We start from the raw sequence: 18,198 nt of genomic DNA on the forward strand, positions 1-18,198 counted from the left end.
AACTAAAAATGATACAAAATGTTTGAAAAACTGGTCTGGTTACTCTTCATTCTCTCTATTTCATTAAAACACATTCAGTAGTTATTGTTTACAAAGGATGCAAGGATACCAGACTATATGTACTGTATTGAAAGGGATTCAGTAACATTTATTTTTAATCTTTTAAAATATCAGAAATATTGGAAGAGATTTCCATAGTTCCTAAGATTAATTGCCGCTCTATTATTTTGGTTCATCAAGTTTTCTTATTTTCTTTCAGAAAAAAGTGGCCGATCATCCAAATCGGACTCCATCTATATGGCTAGCGATGTACACAGCTTTTGGGAGACCAATTCTACTTAGTAGCACATTTCGTTATCTTGCTGACTTACTGGGTTTTGCTGGACCTCTCTGTATTTCTGGAATAGTTCAACGTGTGAATGAAACCCAGAATGGGACAAATAACACAACAGGAGTAAGTTTGTGGTGCTTTTGAGAGGAAACATATTTTTGGCAAATTTCTTTATAATTGCTACTTTTTTAAAATGCAGTTTTATGAGCAGTTCAAACAGGCTTATTTACAGAGAATTGAATGCTTTTTAAAAGAAAGAAAACAATAGTTTTCCTTGTAGAGAAAAACATGAGTGTATGTATTCAATGAATGGATGTGGCCAACAAAATTATTTCTCAGATTCAGAGGCTATAAACATTTAATAAGCGTTTACTGTGTGCCGGAAACGATGCTCAGAAATTTCATATTGATTATTTTATTAGATCTTTATAGCAATTCTGTAAAGAATTTTCATGCATGAGTACATGAGGGTGGCTGAGTCACTTTTTTAGAGGCCTATGACCAATGATATTGGCAATGTGATTTTTAGTATGTACTTTTATCTTTTCCTATATAGTAAAAGCCATCACCCTGTTTCACAATGATCAGGGCAAGTCACATTATACTTTTATTAGATATATGTTACTGTTGGGGACTATATAGTATAAATTATTTGCTGTTATAAATTTATATCTTATATTTCCTGTTCTTAAGAAAGTCTGCATCATGAACTTCCTACCTAGTTTCTTTCTAAAATAAGAGTTGATTTCCCTAGTTTCACATATAGAAACTCTAGTCCAGATGAATCAGTTTTCCTTTTCTATTCTCTAAATCTAATTTCCTGTCCTCTTTTCTTTACCTATTAAAATTGTACACATTTTCAAAGCCTGCAGTAAATGCTGCGTCTTCGGTGAAACTTTTTCTGCTTGTCCTCGTTGGAATTTGACTCTCCTTGGTACCCTTCTAACACGTTGTTCACTTTGCATTGGCACTTACCATGAATGCTATTTATAATGAAGCAGGTTATTTGGATATACTTACCTTTCTAGGTTGTGAGCTCTTTTAAACAGAGCAACTAGGAACAGTTCCCATTTGTGCACACAATGCTTAGCCCAGTTCCTTGCATATATTAGTGCTCAATTGTAATAGAGGTGAACCAGATATTTTACGACTGAATACACGTTTGTGATGTTTTGTCCCTAGTAGCCTGATTTACATACAGATATCGGAATTCCACATAGAATTCCATCATCCCTCTCCCTTACACGTATTAACCACGTATTTTTCTGAGAAGGAAGACACTTACACATTTGTATGTATCCCCAGGAAAGGAGAGGAAGGGACCAGAAGTAGAATTTAACGGATCTAAACCATAAAAACTGAAGAGTGCCCAAACTGACATGATGTGTTGATTTGAGTGTTGCTTTTCCCTTACTTCTAACAAACAAGTTACCATATGCTAGTTACAAACAAAAAGCAATCAATCTGTATATTCTTATGATGACTTCAGTCATAATCTGACTAAAACAGTTTTTCATAAGTTGTGTTTTGTCACTGAAAGTGTCATGTGGGTGAAATAAATAGCCAAATTATGTATTTTATAATTTATAATTTATTTCATTATATGAATTCAGATAGATGATGATCAGAAAAAGTCAACTCTGTAGAATTATTTTAAATTAATAAGGCTATGGAAATTGTATTTTTGTTTCATTGGTCTTGGAAATTTTATTTTTGTCCCATTGGTCTTGCTGACTGACTATCAGCTTTGTAGCTTCTACTTCTAAATTACAGTCTAAACTAACTTCTATCTTGGTTTACTATTTTCCAGTTAACTAAGGTAGACTATATCTTTGTAGAAAATGTATTCAACTTAAAAATTTTAAATGTACCTTTTTTCCTACAAATGCCTTCAGGCATTTCCAGCCATCTTAATGATCAATTTGGGATTTTTTACATTGAACTGGTTTGTATTTGTATCTGTGGATATTATGAGGAAAAACCAAAATTGCCTTGCTGTGGCTCATTCCATTGCTGTACTATAAAGATATTGAGTTTTTATATTTAACAACCATGTATTGTTTAATACATGCAAACTGTATACCAGTATATGAACAGTTTTAATTTATATCGTTTTTTCTTTTGGGATAAGACTTCAGAAACCCTCTCATCAAAGGAATTTCTTGAAAATGCCTATGTTCTAGCAGTTCTTCTGTTCTTGGCTCTTATTCTGCAAAGGACATTTTTGCAGGCTTCCTACTATGTAACCATAGAGACTGGCATTAATCTCCGTGGAGCCCTGCTGGTACGTACAAGCTTTGAATGATCTTGGCCTCTTGAAAATGCCACATACCATCCAGTGATAGGAATGGTAGAGGCTTCAGTTTAGTTTTTTCCTTCCATTTTCACTGTGATATTATGACATCAACACTTCTAGGATCTACTTAATAAAAAAGAACCACAGAGCTAATTAATAAACCCACTGAATTAAAAATAATACTTATAATAATATATTAAAATATTTTGAAATCTTGCATTTATTTATTTCTGTTACTATTTTTTCCAGAGATTATGTTTAAATTTGAATATATGTTTAGATTATATCACCAGAAAAAATAAGTTTCTATTCAGTTGAGGACTGAAAGTAACAATACTGAAATGAAAATAATGGTTGACTTAAGAAGATAGCATTATAGGGTTTTTCTCCTTTTTTTCAAAAATTTTTAAAAAGTTATTTTTTTCAATGAAAATAAATAAGCATAATGTTGATTATTAAGTTTAGAGCTTCAAGTACATTTCTTTTTTTTTTTTTTCTTTTCAGGCCATGATATACAATAAAATCCTGCGGCTTTCTACATCTAATTTATCCATGGGTGAGATGACCCTGGGTCAGATCAATAACTTGGTTGCCATTGAAACCAATCAACTCATGTGGTTCTTGTTCCTGTGTCCCAATCTATGGGCTATGCCTGTTCAGGTAGATCAATATAAGTAAGATTCTTATTTGCAGAGGAAATAAGAACAAGAAGATATCAGTTTTAAAATTTATTGTTTGTTTTTTCATTTGTAATGGAAATCCAAATCCATGTGTATATCATTCACAGTGCTTGGCACAAAGTAAAGATTTAGAATATGCTTTGTTTTATTTTATCACAATGTGTTTATACACAGATCAACTAGGTAGCTGCCTACATGGTGTAATTTAAAGTGCATCAAAAATTCCAGGCTGCCTCTGAATGACTGCATCAGAGGTGACCTGAAGGAAATTTTCATTTTGATTGGAATTCCCAAAGAGCCTAATTGATTAGTCACTAAACGTGTGCCGTTGCCTCCAGAAGGTCACTAATAAGCTGTTATCATTGGCATATAGGCATGGGTTAAAGGCTTTAACTGTATGGATACAATCATTAGTTGACATCTTGAGCTATGATAAACTGAGCTTTTGGGAAATTAAAAAAAAAAAACAGCAAGAGAAGATAGCAGGGTTAAAATCTGAGTTTTAAAAAAACAAGAAGAAAGTGACAAACCGGAGAGGCTAGGCCTAAGTGGTTCAGTCTTCGGTTTGGGAAATAAATTTAAAAAGGGAAGTAAGGTAAGATGGGGCACCAACATTAGCTTCTCCACGGTTTTAGTTAGACCTACCCTTTTTGTCATTAAGTGACTTCTGGGGTCATTGAGGAGCTGACAAGCTCAGATCATTTAGTCCACAAACAACTCTCTTGTTCTCTTACATTATGATGCTGGTTCTTACTTTCTATCCCCCTTGCCTTGATAAGCTAATACAATTCCAAGAGAATATGGGATGTTAAATTCATGGCGGGTGACAACATTTTCAAGAAAAATTTTGTGTTCTTTTAAAAATTTGAAGCCTGTTTCAGGTTGAAAGCATCCTTGGGACCACTCTGCAACTTCATGCAGTAAATTGGTTCGGCACCAGTTGTACACATCATGACACTAAAAATAAATTCCAGCTATTTAGCCTTCGCCAAAGAAATCATAGTAAAACTCAACTGTCACAGTTGAGTTGACTTCCAAATACACTTAATATAATAATTAAGAAACACTGTCATTTCACTAAAAAAATCCTTCCTTTCATGCAGTGGTCCCCACACCCCTATTCTTTTTCCCCTTGCCTTGTGTTTTCCTTGCTAGATCATAATGGGCGTGATTCTGCTCTACAATTTGCTTGGGTCCAGCGCGTTGGTTGGTGCTGCTGTCATTGTGCTCCTTGCGCCAATTCAGTACTTCATTGCTACAAAGTTGGCAGAGGCTCAGAAGAGCACTCTTGTAAGTAACATCTTTTGGAAACTTTATTAGGAAAATCTAGTCGTGCGGTTTTATTTTTAAAATATAGGAAATTAATACATACCACTCGGGATTATTTGGAAATCATTATATTTCATTTCAGTTCTTAGGCAGCAAATGGGAAATTTCTGGGTTGCTCAACAATTTTTAAAAGTGGATTTGACATCTAAGACGGAATGATCTTAGACTCTAAACACAAGAATCCCAATGCCTGATGTTTTCACGAGTCATGATGTGCTGAGGCTTTGGATCTTCTTGTAGATCACTTACCTATACTTACGGGTACTAGAGAACCCACTTATGGGTACTTTTGATTACACGTACATTGGATGTCAATTACTGACGTGGGAGAAATGGATGGAGGAACAAATAAAGGGTCAGATTTGGTGCTTCTGAAATTAAATGTCCCTAGGGTTGAATCAGACCATGTGATGAGCTATGGAGTTACACTGAAATGTTTCAGTGGCAGCTGCTCTGCCTGAGTTTGTTCGTGGTCAACTTGGCAAGCAAGAAAAAGCTTGATTATTGACCCTTTCTGGCTTCAATTTGCCATGAAATCATTTTATTTGAGCAAGAATTGGCTTCTTTTAAAGAAATATTTGCAAATAATAAAATTGTTGACAGCATGTTTAGAAATAAAGTTTGATTAAATACGAGCAAGGCTGTCTGTAAATCAGGCGTGAAATGTAAGGATGCTGCCACTGGTGGACTGTTTCCCAAGTCGGTGTTTCCACCGTGACAAGCAAGTCCCATGTCACACAAGTGGTTTTTATCACTTGTTTTTCTGCTGCTTCTGATGAGGTTACTCATTATTTCTGTCTGAGCCATCTACCCTCTTTACTCCAGGACACGAATACAGAAAGGTGTGGAAGAGGGACACAAAGAGGGGACATGACAAACCAACATCTGACTTTCATTTAGCCATTCATACCGATTTGTTCACTCACCAAAGCAGTCATTGATAGGCACTTAAGACCCTCAAGAGACAAAAAGGTGAATAAAATCAGATCATTTTCTAATGCCATTTGCAGCAACATGGATGCAACTAGAGATTATCATACTAAGTGAAGTAAGTCAGAAAGAGAAAGACAGATATCATATGATATCACTTATATGTGGAATCTAAAAGATGACACAAATGAACCTATCTATGAAACAGAATCAGGGACATAGAGAACAGACTGATGGTTGCCAAGGGGGAGAGGTTGGGGGAGGGATGGAGTGGGAGTTTGGGGTTAGCAGATGTAGCATTTATACATAGAATGGATAAACAACAAGGTCCTACTGTATAGCGCAGGGAGCTATATTCAATATCCTATGAGAAACCGTAATGGAAAAGAATATAAAAAAAGAATGTGTATAATATATGTATAACTGAATCACTTTTCTGTACAGCAGTAATTAACACAACATTGTAAATCAACTATACTTCAAAAAAAATCAGATCATTTGCTGCTTTTGCTTCCTCCTATCTGCCTTTTGCCACTCTGCAGATCCTTTTGAGAGTTCACAGGTGATATTGTACTTTCCTAGTAATTCTAATGTAATATTTGGAGGAAACCGAAACAGTTGACTAAAGAGAGGCTTTTGGATCTGCTACACATCTCTTTACAGTTAATCCAAGTGGTTGGCAATCAGTACATCTAATTTAGGCCTTACACAAGAGCTTATGAAGAAGGAGGTGGAGAGTTCTTGAAGTTAAAAATAATAGGCTTGGTTTCAATAAGTGTCTTATGAAGACTCAATGTGAACACACACAATACTGTACCCTCACATTCCCAAATCAGAAGCAAACTGACTTTTCTTATATTCATTGTTTCTCTTTTCCTAAGTATGAGTGATAGTTCTGAGGGGAGAAAGAAATGATTTAGATATTAGAAGGAGCCATTGGAAGCCTCTTTATCATTTCCCTACATGTCTGTGTGTGTTGTCTGCAGACATTATTCAAGGAAATCATGTGAAACTTAAGAAACTGCTTTTGTTTAAACCAAAGCAACAGAGGCATAAACAGTTTTTTAGGTGGAAAGAAATTTGAGGCCGTCTCATTCAACTCTTCATTTTCACACTGGAGGCAGCAGTACAGAGAGTTTCACTGCTTCTCCCGGGAATCTCACAGCCATCATTAGACTCAGAGCCGGGCAGAAATCACGCTCTCCTCAATCCCTATCTAGTACGTGGTCTTGCCTCTCTGATTCACTTGGATGCAGCTTGCATTGTTTTTTTATTCCTTTCTTTTATAGGATTATTCCACTGAGAGACTGAAGAAAACAAACGAAATACTGAAAGGCATCAAACTTCTAAAGTTGTACGCCTGGGAGCACATCTTTTGCAAGAGTGTGGAAGAAACAAGAATGAAAGAACTATCCAGTCTCAAAACCTTTGCTCTTTATACATCACTCTCCAGTAAGTTGCTGTTGCTCTGAGGACCACCAAAAAACATGTGGTCTGTTCACTTTAACTTGTGATCATTGAGACATTCTAGGCATCAGAGGAAGCCCATTTATTTTCTCCATTTGTGTGGTCCAATAGCCGCTAGCCACGCGAGGTTATTTAAATTTAAAGAGCAGAGTTAGACAAGCTTAGAGTCAAGTAGACCTGAATTCAGTTCTTTACAAATGTGTGTCTTTGCCATGTTACTTGACATCCGAAATCCTTGGTTTCTTCATCTGTAAAATGGGGATGGTGATGATTAGTAGTACTGATAATTGAAACCCTCTTATCAGTTACAGTTGGGATGCATCATGGGTTTTCAGTAAAAATTTGTTTATTTAAATTGATTTGACTGTAATACTATTGATCTTCTTGTCCCCAAACGTCCTTAAAAATTATGTGAGGTTGTCTTCCCTGTCTCTCTGGGAGCTTATGTTATTATATTTCCTCGAAGATTGCATGTGAAATGCCAGTTTTGAAAATTGAGGAGAAAACAGTGTCAGCATTTCCAGATGAAAGAAGCCAAACTGCATTCACATAAAACCCTCTTTTCCAATACACTTTCAAGACTTTTTAAATACAAAGCATTTTCTCCACAACTCTAATTTTTAAAAAGCAATTGCTACAAAAATATTATTGTTTTTTTTCTCAAAGAGTGACACTGAGTACTCTCAAGAATAATGAGTTCGTGTTAGTACAATTCTTCTGAACTTAGCCAAACTGCTCTCACTAATATTTGATTTAGTTTGTGTGTCAGTTTTGCTCATTTCTATTGTTCCCCAGACCTTCAACAACTTAAAGTTTTGGAGGTTTATAGATTGTTTCCTTTGAATTCTAAACTACTTGAGTCCTTAGAGATTATAAACACTACTTTTGTGAAACGGATTTAAGGAAAATATTTGGTTTATATAGCTCATTTATTCTAGCCCTAATGCTGGATACATTAGAAATGAAATGGGGAGGAGATTTATCTTCCAGCTCTGCACCACTGCTAATATGGTGTCAAAACGCTAGAAGATGGAATGATCGATATCCACTTGCTTATATGATAGTACTCTAAGCTGCTGGCTCCTACAATATATTTCTCTCTGCAGTGGACTGAAGTTCTCATGGCGAGGATGGATACAGCCAGAAATAATGATGATAATAATAATAATAACAAAAATATATTGAGATACTCAGCCAATTATTGCCATAAGTAGCTTTACATATGTCATCCTATTTAATCCTCACAACAGCCCAATGATTTTGATTCTTTTTTTTTTCTTTTTTTTTTTTGGCCATGCCACATGGCTTGCAGGATCTTAGTTCCCTGACCAGGACCAGGATCGAACTCAGGCCCCAGCAATGAAAGTGCAGAGTCCTAACCACTGGACCGTCAGGGAATTCCCCAAAGATTTTGATTCTGTTATTACCTTCATTTTGCAAATTAAAAGATTAAAGTGGAGAGAGCTTAAGTAACTTGAATTTCCCCCAAATCATCCAGCTACTAAATGGCAGAGGTGGGTTGTTAACTCACCTTAACCCAGTTATGTAACATTTGGGTTGGTTTTTGAAAGTCAGAGACAAAAGAGAAGAGGACAGAGGAGGCCATACTGAAGAGAAAAACAAGAAATCATGACGATGAAAATGCATAATCATGTTTTTATGATTATAAGCAGCAGGAATTCTTATATCAGTGGTGTTATGTTCCACTTACACCACTTCCAAGTTTTCCGATTTGGTTATGTATGGTGTTGGTGGTGGTGAAGAGCTTCCATTATCTGAGTTGAATGGACCTGGCTCTAAATCTGAATTCTGCCACTTCATAGCAGTATGGCTTTGACCAAATTACTACTTCTATCCTCCAAGCCTCAATTTTTTCATGTGTAACAGTGGAAAATAACAATCTCTACCATGTAGGATTGTAGTAAAGATTAGAATAGATTAAGGAATGCTGCAAATGTTGATTGACTTGTTGATTGACTCTATTCCAGGCACTACATCAAGGGCTTCCTACTCATTGTTTTGTGTAACGCACCTGGCAAGTGGGCTAGTGTTCAGTAACCTCCCTCAGTTTCCTCTTCTAAAAATTGGTGTAATGAGAATAATACCTTTCTCACAGGTATATTGTGAGAGTCAAATGAGGCAGTGGACGTGGCACTGTTCTGTAACTGTTAAAAATATTTTGTAAATAGTATTTGCAGAGTACCATAAATTTAGACCAAAAAAAAAAAAAAAAGAAAGAAAGAAAGAAAAATGTCAACTGTATAACATGGTGGTTACCGTTGGGTCTTAGAGTGCAGGCTGACCTGGAATGAAATCCTGCCTCAGCAACTTGTCTGCTATACATCCTTGGTCAGCATTTGGTGGCGTCTTGGTTTCCTCATCAGGAAGTTGGGCTGTATTCAGCATACCTGGGGGAATTAAAATAAGATAATGTATGTAATGTGTATAGAAAAGCACCTGAAACATAAAAGCACTTAATCTGTGGTATCCGAAAATATTGAAAAGCAAAGTTAAACAGGATAAATACTAATAAAACTGAAGGTCCATCTCTATGAATCAGTGTTCTTGCCACTGGAGATCATATCTGGGGGCAAAAGAGATTCTGTTAAATCATTTCCTAATCTCCACTGCCAAATGGTCATGTGCTGTTTATGGATTTCATTTTTTGGCCAAAGACAAAGACACGATTTTATTTTTTCTCTCTTCACTTTGATAGAGTTTTATGCGGAGAAGTGGGAAGAGCATGAAGCTTTTGACCAGAAAGGTCTGGGTTTTATCCAAGCTCTGTCATCTCCTAGTTTGGACTCTTGCCTGTGACTCATCTTTCCTAAGTGGTTTCCTCATTATTGCGCAGGGTAGTTGTAATCATTAAATAGGAGAAGGCACTCCCGTCATACCTCAGTAATTGTGAGTTGTTGAGTAGTGGCAGAGTGAAGTGGTGGTGAGTACGGTCTGAGGAGCCCAGCTGTGTGACCTCGTGCATCCCATCCTCATCTTTATGATGAGGTAGGAAGGGTCCCCGATAACCTGCACTGGGTGCAGAGTGCCAAATAAATAGTTTTTAGTAAAATAGCAGCTGCTGTCACTCTTCCTCGTCAAGAGGAGATTACTTATTTAAAGATGTTTAGAATGAGTTATAAATAATGATGTGGAGGAAAAGAATGAAATACACTTAGAAAAAAAAGGTCATAATAGCCAGAGAAAGATGAAGACAGAAACATGATTCTTCATCTGTACTGTTATGAGTCTCAGAGCCGTGTTTGGATTGCTGCTACCGTACACGAATTCGGATTTGATAGCTAAGCCACCTCTGGACCTTCAGAAGCACAGGCTGAGTCTGTACACGGTGGTAAGGACAGTTCATGAGAGCGGATCATGAGAGCTGGTGATAGTTTTTAGATGCACTGTCTTCTGAGTGTCAAGAAAACTAGATTATAGTTCTTGCTCTGCCATTGCCTGGCCCTGTTACCAACAATGCAGTTACTTTTTGGTCCTCCGTTCCTAAAACTCTATGGTTTATGACAAAATAACTACAAATCATCAACTTGGCTTTTTATTTTTCCTATTACTTCCAAATGCTAGTACTTCAGCCTAAATATGAGTTTTTCTTATTTCAGTTCTGCATATTATGCTTATCAAATGATAGTGCAATATATTCCTGGAGAGATATTTAAACAAGCAGAGGGCCCAGGATATGGAGCTATTTTATTAAACAAAAGGTCTATAAGTGAAAATTAATATCACTGCTGGAAGGAGATTTTTCACGTGATGTCAAATTCTTTTTATCTGTGTAATATCCCAATTTTTATATTTTTAAGTCAGTTTAGTGGACCAAACAAAATACAGACCGTGAATACTCTGAAGAATGCATATGTGTTAAATTCTAATAACTTTATCTAAATTTTGCTCTTTGTAACATGTCATAAAAAAAATAATTTTTCACATTTTCTGGTTAAGCCTCACCTATGGGAGTTCACAACTGTGAACCAGGAAATACCAACTGGGAAATGTTTGTGGACTCAAGACAAAAATGTTACTTAATGTACTTGGTCCTTCCTGTCTTCAAGGAAAGTTAGAGTAATAATCGATGATTAATTAAAGTTACTGAAATGTCTCACAGTTCACTGAAACTAATGTATTTGGTTTCTTTCCACAGTCTTCATGAACGCGGCAATTCCCATAGCAGCTGTTCTTGCTGTAAGACACTTTTTCTTACCTTAAGAAATGGACTTAAGTCAGTGTTCAGAAATGACTTAGGAACAAGAATGGGTGGGTGGTAACCTATATTACCTCACCTTCAGTTTTCTCTTTGCTGTCTCCATTGTGATAGTTCTAATCTGGGGTTTCTCAACCGTGGCGCTGTGGACCTTTTTGGGTCCGATAATTAATTCTTTGTTGTGAGAACCTGTCCTCTGCATTAGGATGTCTAGCAGCATCCCTGGCTTCTACTTATTCGATGCCATTAGTACCATCAAAAATATCCCCAGACACTGCCAAATGTGTCCTGGGGAGCAAAATTAACAGAGGTTGAGAACTTACTGTCCTAATCTCCATGACCTGGTTCCTGGACATTCTTACAAGATAGTGCTAGATCAACAACTGGAAAATGTTAAATGATTACATTATATTTCAAACAAAAAGGACAAACCCAGGAACTAGTATTATACTTAGAAATATTTGTAAATAAGTCTGCCTTGGATACTATTGTTGGTGATTTTAGGAAAGATCCACAATAGGGACCCTAAAACAATGGAATGTTTCCTTTCTTCTCTCAGAAAATTTAGTATTGGTTGGAAAGAGCCTGAGTAGGTGTGAAAAACTCTGGATTCTCTCATGGTTATTCCCCCATCTCAGTAATTTGACAGAAGTTAATTTTCTAATCTGTCAATAGAATCTGTTTTGCCCCTTTCACAAGTTTACTGCTAGAATGAATGTAAACCATTAAGTACTCTACCAATAGCAAGTGTTATTTTTCTTAGGGAGGGATTTGGATGAAGTAATTGTATTATATTTTTCAGAGTTGCAATGGACATATTGGCATAGTAAAATTTGTTAGGCTTGTAAAATTGAATGCAAGTATTTGTGAACCTTTCTCCAGCTTTCTCTAAAATCCTTTCTTTGCACAGACGTTTGTGACCCATGCGTATGCCAGCGGGAACAATCTCAAACCTGCAGAAGCCTTTGCTTCACTGTCTCTCTTCCACATCCTGGTCACCCCTCTCTTCCTGCTCTCCACGGTGGTCAGATTTGCCGTCAAAGCCATCATCAGGTATGTGCTGGAATGTCTGGAGCTCTTTGCTTGGTTATAGAAATACTATCTGCTCATGGTAGTAAGTTAGAAAAAGTATAAAAAGAACATCCAAATCACTGCCCAGAGATAACTTGTTAAAATTTTGGTATGCTACCTTTCAGTTTTTTATCTATTTCATATAAAAATAATTATTCTAAAATAAAAATTTTGAACTTTGGGGGGTTATTTTTCCCCTCATTAAGACCATAATGCATGACGTTTATTGGCTACATGATATTCCATTGTTTGGAAGTATTCTAATTTATTTAATGGTTACCTCTTTCTTAGACATTTAGAATGTTTCTATTTTCACCCATGTAACATAAATAATGTAAATTACATTTGAGAGAAGCATCTTTTCATCTTTAAACTTTTCTCTGATTATTTTCTAAAGTCAGATTTCTAGAAGTGGTGATACTTGTTCTAATAGTATGCATCTTCTTAATGCCCTTGATGAGTATGGCCATGTTGTTTTCCATTGAAGGAGACGTAGGTTAAAATGTGTACAGATTTTTAAGTTTTTTTTAATGAATATGGCCATAATGTTTTCCAGCAAAGCTGGGCCAGTTTATGTTTTTACCAGCAGTGATGGAGAATGTTCATATCAATACATATTTTCTGTTTTAATTTTAGTTTAATTTGGCAAAAAAAATCCAGGCTCACAGTCTCTGAAAATGGAAAAACTTTGCAAAACTGAGCGCGGTGTTTTGTTAATTTTAAGTAGACTTCTATAGGTTTCTAAGCAGTGTAGACTTTATCTCAGACTCACAATTTCCCATAAAAATAGTTGTGGTCTGATAATGACCATTTCCCCACCATTTTTACTTGTATTATATAATAAGTATGTTACCAAACTATATTATACTACCCTGTATGTGCCATAGTGCCATAGCTATGTTTCAGTCTATATTATAAACAAGGTAGTCTTAAAGTAGTATTTTGCTTTTTGCTGTAAGGTCTTATAAACCTTATAAAACCTCAGCATGTTTCATAAACAGTCATTATATTTATATCTGGCCTTTGAAAGAAATGCCAAGATGTTTCAATACAGAAGGAAAATTGAGGCCTTAAATATACTAAACATAGTGTTGTCATTAACAGCAATGTAGAGCATCTACTGTAAGGTCCTTTAAAATGAAATACTTTCCCAATGTCTATGTATTGTTAAGCAAACTATTTTTTAATATTCAAGATACCAGAACCTCTAGTTTTAGGCAATAGTTTATATTGGCTTAACAAAGGCTTAATACCAAATATCATTAAAATTCATATACCTTATCTTACTATAAACCAAGTTCTGATTGTTTACACTAATACCGTAACAAGATTTCAATCCTATTCTGTAAGATATGCTGTTAGTAACAGATTCTGGAGCTGTTAAGAGTTTAAAGCTCAGGCCCTCTGACCTCATCTGCCCTCATTTTCTTATTGCTCTGACTTCTGAGACACTTGTACGGATCACTGACTGATTTCTGTAGCACCACTTCCAAATTAGGCAGTGCTCTGGAAGGGAAGCGACTTCAAACAATAAAACTGATAAATGGCCAGAGTCTGCTATTTTGGTTCTTATTTTCATTTTCTCCACTTAATAGCTGTCCCTCTCACGGTTGCCTTTTTAATTGAATTTGACTTTGTGCTACAAGTCAAACAGAAAGCAGTTGATAACTAATAATAGATCAGTCCTCTGAAATCAGGAGGTTACCAAGCACCGAAAGGACTTTAAGAGTTGTTGTGAAAAAAAATTAATAAATCTAGGAGTGTGGGTTTCCCCAAGTCCATAGTATACAATCCTGCTGTAGTAAATCCTAGTAAAGCTGAGGGTGGATCATAATCCCTGTATATTTCTGCATAGCACTCTCTCTTCTGTACGTTCCAAGGAAAAGGCATTTGCCAGTTTGATAAAGACCAGTCTGTTTTCAGGGCTCAGCTCCAGATTTCCCAAGCCATAGGCCAAATAGAATCAGCTTATAAAAACTTGCTTCTCTAAAATGAATTTCAGTGGTTGATTTGTGGGTCCTAGGGAGATGACCAGTCAACAGAGGAGGCCAGTCCTTTTTTCCCACTGTGTGCTGGTTCTCGGAACCCAGATGAGCTTCTTTCCCAGTGTGAACTGGGCTTGGCATTTCCTTCTCTGCCTGGGAACCCGTGACCAGGCTTTAATGCCAGTTGGCCCACAGCGAGTTGAGCAGCCTGTTTATAATCGGAGACTTTGGTTAGCTGATTTTGAAACCTCCTTTTCAGGACTGTGGAAGTCATAAGTTCTTTGCTACACTCTGAGATGCATGCAGAAATTTGGTGGGTTAGAATGGGGTGCAGCATACTCCGTAACTTGTGTTACGCGTGCCTGTAAGAGATGTGTAAACTTCTCTGCTGGAGGAAAATTCCATGCCATGTAAAATTCGTTGCTTCGAGAAAATTCTATGCTTTCTTTTAAAAATGTTTAGCTTGTTAGACAAAGTTGTCTTTGCGGTGCTCACCGGGTGGGACCTTATGTATGCATAATAAAATGGAAGAAAGAGGCAGTTAAGATTCAGGTTATCTCCTAGTAACCCCAGCACCCCACATCATTTGAGTTTTCTGGACCTTTTATGGTGATGTGTTCCAGTCTACATTTGCAAAACGGAGGGAAGAAATGAAGAGAAGTAGCAAAGTCACTAGTTTCTAAAATATTAAAATACTTGAATTAGTGATTTTTTTCATGATGCCTGCTGTACTTGTCCTCTTTGCTTTATTTGTAAGAAAATAGTTTATGTGTTTTGCTTTTCTGGAGGAAAAGGTTAAGTTGCTATATTGTATCCTTTATAAATAATTTGAGTTTAGGTTTCTGGTACTTGATGTACAATGCAGTATCTATATCCAGAGATGTTATTTACCAAGGAAAAAAGTGTGTAAAACTAATCCGTTGCTTTGGTGGAAGATAACTCTTGTGTCCTTTCTCTCATTTACCTCCCAAAGGAAAGTACGCTTGGCTAGTCTACTGTGATTACCTTCAATCAAATAAATTGTTACTATATTTATCATAGACCATGCTCACAGGTTGACCTGGTCCACATTTACAAAAATTTCATGGTTTCCACAAGAAAACACATAACTGCCAGCAACAAAATCAGTTATTCCCCCAAAATATAGCACCTGTCCAAGGTACTCAAGCTGTATATAAACACCCAAACTTGAAAAGTGAAAAAAATATCATTGGTAACAAAACCTTAAATACTTTGATGAATTACCTAAACAAATGAGAAATTAGTAAAACACTAAACTAAAAGGTGATGGAGGCAGGATAGGGAGTTGTTTGGTATCAAGTTTACCTGCTTTCAATACCTGCACAGCCATGGAATACTCACTGTTCAACCACAAGCATATTATTTGGTGCCTCTATGGCTCAGCTTCCTCACTTATCAGATGAGCATCATAATGGTTCCTGCTTCTGGTGGTTGGGAGAATTAAATGAGATAATACATGAAAAATGCCCAGCACATTGCCTACATATTTTAGATATTTAACAAATCTCCGTTTTACTAATTTAACACCATTTTATTGAACTCCGTTTCGTGCTTCAGAGATATATCTTTCTGTGGATCCACATTCATTTATTAAGCAGTTCAGGTACCTTGCTAGGCACTGGGGATGGCAAAGATGAAAGATGGAGTGAAATCCACAGGAGTCCACAGTCTAGCTGGAGAGACTGGGAAGGGAAGGGAATTACAACACGCATGTTATGCTGTGATAGAGCACTACACAGAATACCATGGGCCATATATGAGGCTCATTGAAGCTTATCAAGGGAGAAGGGAGACAGTCCGGTCAGTAAAGGTTTAAAGGCGGTGATAGCTCCTTCATGGTATCTTAAAGAATAGGTAGGACTTGGCCAGTTGAATAAAAAGGGAAAACACATTCTGTGTGAGGGAGCAATGTATGCAGGGGGAAGGGGTGAGCAGAGAGGTGAGAGATCTTGGTACCTTCTGGGGGCTAAAGGTAATTGCATGTAGTTGGAGAAAGGTCCTGATGAGGAAAGCACTGGGAGATGAAGCTGGAGAGTAAAATCCCAATCAGCCTGTAGATGATGCCAAGGATGCTGAAAGCTGCAGGGTGGCCATTTGTTATTTTAAGGAGAGGACTGTTGTATGAGCATATTTGCATTTTAAAAATATAACCCTGGCAGCATGGTGGAAATTACTTCACCCTTGGTCAGGATTCATGCATTTTCCATAGTTGTTTTGCCTCTGTGAGTTCTGAAAGGCCCTCATATGAACAGGAAATGTTTTTTGTATTACCTATTCATTCACCAGACATTTCTTGAGGAATTGCTACGTTATATTTTTGGCACTGGGCTAGATTCTGAAGATGAAAATTTTCACTTTTTAAGAGTTCAGAGTCTAGTGGGAGAGATAGACAGTAATAAAACAAACAAAATAGTGCAAGGGACCCTAGGCCAGAGAGCCTGGAATAATGGGGATGGGGAGGGGAAATGGAGGGGGAGATTCAGAAAAGTGCTAGTATTGGGTCCTCCGATGTTTATTGTAATTGGAGTTCCAAAGTGGGATCTTATGAAGAGGAAAGAAGTTCTCCCCATGCTCCAGTCATGCCCAGGGACCATTGCTTCCTGATATTCAGCAAGAATGGGTCTCATTAATTTCATAAAAGCTTCAGTAAGATTTGTGTGTGCTAGAAAGTGAAATGGAGAATTGAATCAACTGACCTTACTTAAATGTCTGAATCATTGGTTTATTCCTTCTTTGATTGATTCAGCAAACATTCATTGAGTAATGTGTACCAGGAGCTGCTGGACTTAGAGTTACAAAGGCACACGAGCCTGGCCCCATACTTTCCTTTGTGTGCAGAGACACAGTGTGAGGTTGTCTAAAAGTATTCCTTTGATTGACAAAGCTGTGCTCCTTAAAATCCAATCTCTTCTAAACATTGGAACAGAATGACAATTAAAGTCTGTAAAAGTGAAGAAAGGATACTGCCATTTAAGATGAATAAAATGCCATTTCTAAGGCATTTCTAACACCGTCTTTCAAATCTATGTGATCAGGCTTTGCTGTCAAAGACTCAAAGAGAGTACAAAACCCAAAGCTCTTCTTTCTTTTTTTGGTTCTGAAATTCTTTTTAAAATTGCAGTAAAATATACATAACATAAAATTTATCATTTAAATCATTTTAAGTGTACAGTTGAGCGGCATTAAGTACATTCACATTGTTGTGCAAATGTCACCACAATCCATCTCCAGAACTTTTTCAATTTCTCAAATTAAATTCTATACTCACTAAATGATAACTCCCCTTGTACCTACCTCTCCTCCCAGACCCTGGTGACCACCATTGACTTTCTGTCTGTATGAATTTGACTATCTATCTACCTCATATAAGTGGAATTATGCAATTTTTGTTTTTTGTGTGCCTGGCTTATCTTATTTAGCATAATGTTTTCAAGGTTCAGCCATGTTGTCATAACTTGAATATATTTAAGTAAGTCAGGAATTCCAGAACCATGAAAAAAAGTATGGCAGATGCTCAAAAAATTAAACATAGAATTACCATATGATTCAGCAATTCTACTTTTGGGTGTATACCCAAAAGAATTGAAAGCAGGGACTTGAATAGATATTTGTACATTCATCTTCATAGCAGCATTATTCACAATAGCCAAAAAGTGAAACAACCCAAATGTCCCTCAATTGATGAATAAACAAAATGCAGCATACACATAAAATGGAGTATCATTCAGCCAAAGCTTTCCTTAAACAATTATTTTTTTTAGTGGAATCTAAAAAATACAACAAACTCATGAATATAACAAAAAAGAAACAGACTCATAGATATAGAGAACTAGTGGTTCGTTTTAGTAGTTACCAGAGGGAAGGGGGAAGGG

General features: G+C 36.6%; 1 protein-coding gene across 3 annotated transcripts in view; it reads left to right on the forward strand.

Annotated features, from left to right (window-relative positions):
* ABCC9 (ATP binding cassette subfamily C member 9) overlaps positions 1–18,198 on the forward strand; it is a 144,030-nt gene that overhangs the window by 23,541 nt on the left and 102,291 nt on the right. For all 3 annotated transcript variants that reach the window (XM_061204518.1, XM_061204516.1, XM_061204515.1), the window contains exons 9-15: positions 260–454; positions 2,463–2,615; positions 3,132–3,287; positions 4,463–4,597; positions 6,856–7,018; positions 11,190–11,230; positions 12,160–12,302. In XM_061204518.1, the coding sequence (XP_061060501.1) occupies positions 260–454; positions 2,463–2,615; positions 3,132–3,287; positions 4,463–4,597; positions 6,856–7,018; positions 11,190–11,230; positions 12,160–12,302 (986 nt within the window). The remainder of the gene's footprint in view (positions 1–259; positions 455–2,462; positions 2,616–3,131; positions 3,288–4,462; positions 4,598–6,855; positions 7,019–11,189; positions 11,231–12,159; positions 12,303–18,198) is intronic.

Source organism: Eubalaena glacialis, chromosome 11 (genome assembly GCF_028564815.1).
Source record: "Eubalaena glacialis isolate mEubGla1 chromosome 11, mEubGla1.1.hap2.+ XY, whole genome shotgun sequence".
NCBI lineage: Eukaryota > Metazoa > Chordata > Mammalia > Artiodactyla > Balaenidae > Eubalaena > Eubalaena glacialis.